Here is a 7,033-nt window from a genome sequence, read left to right on the forward strand (position 1 = left end):
GTTCTGGAAATTCTACAACTTGATACCATCTAGATTAAGAGTTGATTAAGATAACTGTATTCATAAATGCCACTGAAATAACAGTAGAGATTTAAGAATTCTATTCTTTAGCATTTATAATGATTTAATGCCCTAAACTTCCTAGGACAAGCATTAGTGGGCTGTAGTTTGTTTTTCTTTTCTTTTTGATTCTCTACTTCTTATGACATCCTCAACTCTTGAGTTTGTTACAAGAGGAAGTTTGGGTCTAAGACTTAGTTACTTTGTGGGGGGGGGACTCAAGACAGAGGGGATGTATATATATATATACATAGAGTTGATTCACTTTGTTCTACAGCAGAAACTAACACAACATTGTAAAGCAATTATACTCCAATTAAAAAAAAATAAGACTTAGTTACTCTGAATCCACAGGTTCTAATATGCTACTATTAGCCATAAATATAATAACCAATTCTGGTTCTGTAGAATCCAACCTCAAACTTCAAAGAGAGGAGTATTTGATGTATTTATCTAATTTTGAATCAATTTTTACCTAACAATGCTGCCTGAAATTTCAAACAACATTTAAATAGTTGTTTTGACAAATAACTTTCCAGCATAATATCCTCTATCCTTACAAGAATCTTGTGAGGCCCATATCAGTGAAGGACACTTAGGTACAGAAAGTTAAGTAATTTATGGGATGATTAAAACAACAAGTTGAACTTAAATCTTGTTTTTCATAATTAATCTCACTGCTTTACTTTGGCTTCACAATCATGGAGCCATAGATTTTCCAAAGCTTGAAGGAACACTGTCAATCAGTCCAACCTTTCCTCCACCCATTTTGCTAAAGAAAATAAGTCCAGCGAGATTAATTGACTTGTCATGCCACACAGCTAGCAAGTGGCAGACAAATCCCTTGACTTCTAGTTTCCTAACTTTCAGTCTAGTGCTCTAATACACCAGTTACCATACAAAATGCTCCTCACACTTACACATTATGACAATGAATATGCCAGGATGCCAGGAAATCACCTAATAGTCACAGAATCCCTAAGATCTCCCTAGTTCCCAAGAGCTATCTCCCAAGAGATGTATGGCAAAGTGCCTACCACTGAGATTGCACTTGCAAGACGTTTAGTAAATGTCTGGGTGAAGTAAAAATCTGAATAGGTGAAAGAGTGTATATATATATATGTTTGTTTTTCCCTTTTGCTATGAGGGTAAAGTTCTAAATACTGACGGGACGGGTTAAAGGCCGTGTCCATGCTCTCAACACTACAGAGTAATGGTAACAGGAGTGCTGCCAGGACAGGACGACGCCTTTGGCAGCTTGCTGAAATTCTTTCATAGAACCTTCTAGATACAGGTCTACTTCGCGGTAATGAGGAGAAATCAGAGTGGAAGATGCACTGACACTTGCTCAAGTACCGCACTGCCTGAGGGAGGACATCAAGAGGGTGCACCTACTTAAACGGGTCGATTCCTAAGAGACATCTCTAATTTCTCCGCTGGACCCTTGGCTTGCTATTAGGGAAAGGAGAGTAAAAGCAGCAACGGGATCAAGACAAGGTGTGCAGTGCCGGAGGGACCGGACCTCTGGTATCGTATAACTTCACACACTGCTGGGCTCCCCGCGTTGCCGGGCAAGAGCGGAGGTGCGGCGCTATCAGGGTGCTCAGAGGGGGAGGGGCTGAGACTAAGTGGGTAAGCGGCGGCGCGTTCCTCCCACCAGGGGCGCGTTACGTCACCGCGAATCCTTGCAACGTCGCCACGCTCCGAGTAGGAAGGCAGTCTTAGGCAAATCGACCTTAGGAACCGAAGGGTTTGGTAGTCTCCAGAGGAAATGGGAAGGGAGAAGCAAACGGAGGGAGGAAAGAGGGATGAGAAGGACCTAGCGGGATGGGAAACTAGTGGAAGAAGGGCCAGCTTCGGTTACCTGGGGAGCGGGAGCAGCTTCGGGTCCTTGATGAAGTGCCCGGATGAAGTTCCAGCACTCACGCGCCTTCCGCATTGAGTGCAGCGCCATCTTGAGAAGGGCGGAGCCGTCTAGACTTGAGTGACATCTGCTCAGAGAGGAAGTCCCAGATTCGCAGCGTTTTTGCTTGTTGCGCATGCGCACTTGCCCTCGGGGCGGGCCTTTGTGCCAGTGCCTGGGGGCGTCCGGTCTTCGCCGAGCGGGTCGCGGGGTCAGGAACTGGGTGGGGCTTGGCTTTAGCATTTGCCCTGGAGACCTAATATTTGCGCAGGTTTCGTGAAGGGACAGTCTCCTACGAGGATATTAGTAGCAGTGTTTTTTAAACTGGAAGAAAGTCAAGTGAGTTGCCTTTCGTATCCTGGCCGTCCTGAGGCAAGCTTTTAAGAAGTTTCTCTAGGAGTGGGACCTCCCCAATCCTGTTAGAGGGCAGTAAGTGGTCTTTTGAGACCTATGTGGCCTCATTAATGCATTCTATCTGCAAACGTTTGTTGAACCCTGCCATCTGCTAGGTACTGAAGGTGCAAAGAAAGATAATCTTGCCTTCAAGGTGTGCACGGGCTAATGGGATAGCAGATAAATAAATGATGCACTGTTTGAGGTGTTAAAAGAAGCAAATGCCGAGATTGGGGAGGTGGGGTGGTTATGACTGTGGTGCTTCAGCCTGGTCCAAGGAAGGCTTCAGAAAGAAGATGACACTTGATAGAAGAAACTGTTAAGAGTTTTGCCTTAAATTATGAGAAGAGTTAACATGGTACTCCTCCTTCTGTTAGTGCACCCAAAAATCTGTCAGTAAAAATATAATTGGGAGAGATTCGTCAGAATTCCTTTATGTGTTTTGTTGTATTTATTCATTAGGGAGAGGTAGGAGATAAATGCAGTAAGGATGCTGTTACTCTTAATGGAATTGAAATCTAACAAGGTAAGACAAAACATCAATTTATCAATTAAAAACATACAGTAAAAATCTCTTAAGAGTGGCACATAGTACTGGTGAAGTTCAAGCATAAGTGATGTAATACAGAAATAAGCAGGGAAGGAATTGTAGGAATGAGGACAAAGCTAAGGATAAAACTAAGGAAACCAAATGCCATTCTTCAACAAAACTAATCAGTTTGTTTTTGTCTCTTTTAAATTTGAGGTGCTTGTAGTACTTCCAAGTATGACACTAATTAGATAAGTCTGGACCTCAGGAGAGAGGTCTGAGCTACAAAACAGATGGTAACTGAATCCAAGGAAATCTTTTGAGACTACAAGGTACAGTTTGTGGAATAAAAGTAGTCGGATGATGGAAATTGAAAGGAGTAGCCAAATAATGTTTAAAAGCCCCCAAAATGAGGTATTACTGAAATCCAGGAAAGAGACCCTGCCAGTGGAAGTGATGATTGATCTTTTTAAAGATACAAGGTATCTCTTGTAAACATGCAGTTTTATAAATGCCTAAATGTTTTGCACTCATATATACAGCAAAGCATTAAAATACAGTTTGTTTTTTTTTTTTTTTTTTTTTTTTTTTGCGGTATGCGGGCCTCTCACTGCTGTGGCCTCTCCCGTTGCGGAGCACAGGCTCTGGACGCGCAGGCTCAGCGGCCATGGCTCACGGGCCCAGCCGCTCCACGGCATGTGGGATCTTCCTGGACCGGGGCACGAACCCATGTCCCCTGCATCGGCAGGCGGACCCTCAACCACTGCGCCACCAGGGAAGCCCTAAAATACAGTTTTTTACAGATATATTAATTAGATTTGATGACCCTAGGAATTAGCAAGATTAGACTTCTGACATCCTCAGCCACCTGGATTATAAGATAAAGCCTAGCAATGATATGAGGGTTTCGACAGAAAGCTGTCACAGGGCCTGCGCACTTTATTTACTCGAGCAGTAAGTTTAGTCTTTTATCTCCGAAGACTCACATACATGACTGATAATATTTTCATGGGAGATATTTCCAAGACACTCCCATTGAAGAAGGTATATCAGGACAGCTGTGTGTAATCACTTCAATATCTATATTTTTTAAAGTAAGTTATTTTCACAGGGAACTACTGTATAGCACAGGGAACTATACTCAATATTTTTAAATAACCTATAAGGGAAAAAATCTGAAAAAGTGGGTATATATATGTGTATAACACTGAATCACTTTGCTGCACACCTGGAACTAACACAACATTGTAAATCAACTGTACTTCAAAAAAAAAAGTTATTTTCAAACTTAGAATAAATTGTGTTTCCCACCACAGTGGTGACCTGGTGACTCTTGAGTGTCACTCAGCCAGCATGATGATTTCTTTTGCGTTTCTTACATTTCCCTAGCACCTAGTATAGTACCTTGCACAAAGTAGGCACATCTTTTAAATCTAAATTTTATTTTGACAAAGTAAGCAATTAATTGACAGGTTGGTATGCTTTTAGCCAGAAGGGACAGCTGACAGCAGAAAAGACACTAGACCTATTAAAAGCAAGCTAGTTTTGTCTGCTTTTGCACTTTTTTACAATGGCGGTCTGAAACCTTTTGGTGTTGGCAAAAGTATCACGAAAAAGCTCACCATCATCTAAGCTCACCATCTTCTCCTCTTCTAAGAAGTGCAGCATATTTTAATGAGTATTGTAAATGTTAATCCTGAATCTTCAGGAAAAGATGTTCTTCAGTGTACCTTTTAAAGAAAACATTTGTAACTTTTGAGAAGTTTCCATATAAAATGGTTAACATTTTAAAGGTTTGTATAATGCAGGGTTAGTTTGATTACATGGGAAGTTCACTTATGGAATATTTCATTGTCCAACATTGTTGTTTAAATGAAGCACCACAGTATTTATTGGCAATATTTTACCATGGCTCTCATTTGGTAAGCCAAAGAGCTTTAGTAAAATGAGATATAAGTGTTGTATTGAAAGCAGACTTTAGATATACTTAAAATGAAAACCTTTTATTTTCGTATACTTGTAGCATGCACTGTATGTCTACATATGTTCATGCTTAGAATTTTGAACACTTGTTAAAAATTTGATTTCTCATCAACAGTTTTATTTTATAGTAAGTTCTAGCAATTTTGCTCTTTCCGTAACATTCCCTGAAAATCCCATCTTACTTGAAACAATAGATTAAAACCAGACTGGCAGTTGGAGAACGCTTTCTATTGCAACCATGTGTGTCAGAAGAAAGGATTAGGTTTCCTTGACCAAGAACATCAAGGGGAACCTCCACCTCTGCAGACACACCTCTGTTCCTCAGTAATGGAGAGTTTATATCTAGTTAGATTTAAATGGGATAAGGAAAGAGTTGAAATCCACTCTTAGCTCTGGTAGTATAATCAGCCCTCCAGTCTCAAAGTATCCAATTTTGTTTCTCTAATTTAATTCTAAGTGTCAGGTTGGTATTAGATGCTGATCAAGGTAATGGAGAGTTACCCTACACATTTATTCACTTAAAGAAGAATTTTGCAGAATGCAAAGACTAGATGGCATCTATGTTCAAAACTTACTTGAAGCACAATCCATTCACCTCTGACCTTTCATTTATATTGAATATGTTTTTCAAATACAGAGGGAGAGACTCCACAATGAAGGCAAACCTTTTGCTTCATAATCTGGGGTACAGCCACAGTTCTCTGGCCATACTGTCTTATGCTGGACTCATTGTGACCTAAATCGAACTGAGGCAGAGTCTCCCTTAGAGTGAGATAGTTTCCAAGAGTCACTAAAATACATGGGAAACAAAAATAATGATTTGGAGATTGTTCTTTTACACCTTTGGCTTAATTCTAGTTCTACCCCTCATTTTATATTTGATGAAACTGGTCCAGAGATATTAAGTACCTTAATGAAAAATCACACAACAAATAAGAGCAGGAATAGGAAGGACTTTGATCTCCAGATGAGTGCTCTCCTTTAAGTGACACCACTGTAAAGCTGAAGGAGCTAAGGCTGGGGCTGGTCCAAGCAAGGAACAGTTTGACCTAAGGGCACATCCTTGTCATGCTTCAAAGTCAGAGCAACTAAATGGCTGAGTTTTAAAGGGTTGATGCTCTCATCTCTCCACCCCTAACATTAAAAGATGCTGTTTTTCCCTAGTAATTTTTGGGGAAGCGCAAATTGTAGCATCTTCTTTGTATGAGGGTAATAATCAAGAGGCTTATGTGGTCTTTGGGAAGGCTGCTTAGGTGCTTGAAGGGTGGCATTACTATCACTTTTTTCCTGAAAGGTAAAAAAATAAAATCAAGGGAGAGGCTGGGTGATGTGGATAGCAAAGTAAAATTTTTCTCGGAGTACCTTTTTCTTAAAATTAAGGGCCAATGCCATAGTCTTTTCTAGATTCGCCTTCTTACCTTAAGGACTCTTTCCTACTCCACAACAAAGAAGACATTTTGATCAGGGTTGGGAGAAGGTGGTGAGGATGGGCAGAGCCAGAGCAGAATAACTTACAGTTATTGATCTTCAGACAACTGACTCCATTACTTGTAGAATCCTTCGTGTGCGGTACCAGGAAGAAGACTGATTATATGGGGGTGTTGCAGGCCCTGGGATTCCTGTTCATTTTTCATGTTTTCTCTCCATACTCTTTTTCAAACTGCTTTTCAACATTAGAATACAGATCTTCAAAGAAGACAGAGAATTGCTGCCTTATTTAAGTATAGATCTAGAATGGAGAGCATAATTTTGGAGGAATGTAAGAGATTTTTTTCGATGTCCCCCATCCCCACTGTCTACCCGCAGTCTTAGGACATATGTTCCGTGAAGGAAATGGAGCTTAGCAATGAGCAAATTAAAGTTTTGAAGGGACATCTTACTTTGTTCTCTCTCTTTGCATGCCATATCTTTTCCAGGTGGTATGGCCCTAAAGACAAGATCCATATGTTATCTGCACACTCACGCTATTTTTAAATTACCACCCTTTGCTCTCAGCTACTTCAAAACTAGGGTGAGTAGGCTTCCTTCTTCTGGATTTATGTTTTACAAAAAGAACTATAGCAAGGTCTCCAAAAAGCTTCCTGGAGTGTCTTTAGATAAGCTCTTTTCTATTTTGTCTACGTAATCAAACTACATCAGATTCCTGCCCACTCTGTACCTGTCTG

The 7,033-nt window shown here is 40.6% G+C and overlaps 1 protein-coding gene across 2 annotated transcripts in view; it reads right to left on the reverse strand.

The window, feature by feature from the left end:
• Positions 1 to 2,044, reverse strand: part of WARS2 (tryptophanyl tRNA synthetase 2, mitochondrial) — an 86,446-nt gene extending 84,402 nt beyond the window's left edge. For both annotated transcript variants that reach the window (XR_003005891.1, XM_024764935.1), the window contains exon 1: positions 1,925 to 2,044. Coding sequence is in view for 1 of the 2 variants with exons in the window: in XM_024764935.1 (XP_024620703.1) it covers positions 1,925 to 2,014 (90 nt within the window). In the remaining variant the exon portion in view is untranslated. The remainder of the gene's footprint in view (positions 1 to 1,924) is intronic.
• Between the last annotated feature and the right edge of the window lie 4,989 nt (positions 2,045 to 7,033).

The sequence above is a fragment of the Neophocaena asiaeorientalis genome, unplaced genomic scaffold, assembly GCF_003031525.2.
Source record: "Neophocaena asiaeorientalis asiaeorientalis breed wild unplaced genomic scaffold, Neophocaena_asiaeorientalis_V1.1 scaffold62, whole genome shotgun sequence".
NCBI classification, from domain to species: domain Eukaryota; kingdom Metazoa; phylum Chordata; class Mammalia; order Artiodactyla; family Phocoenidae; genus Neophocaena; species Neophocaena asiaeorientalis.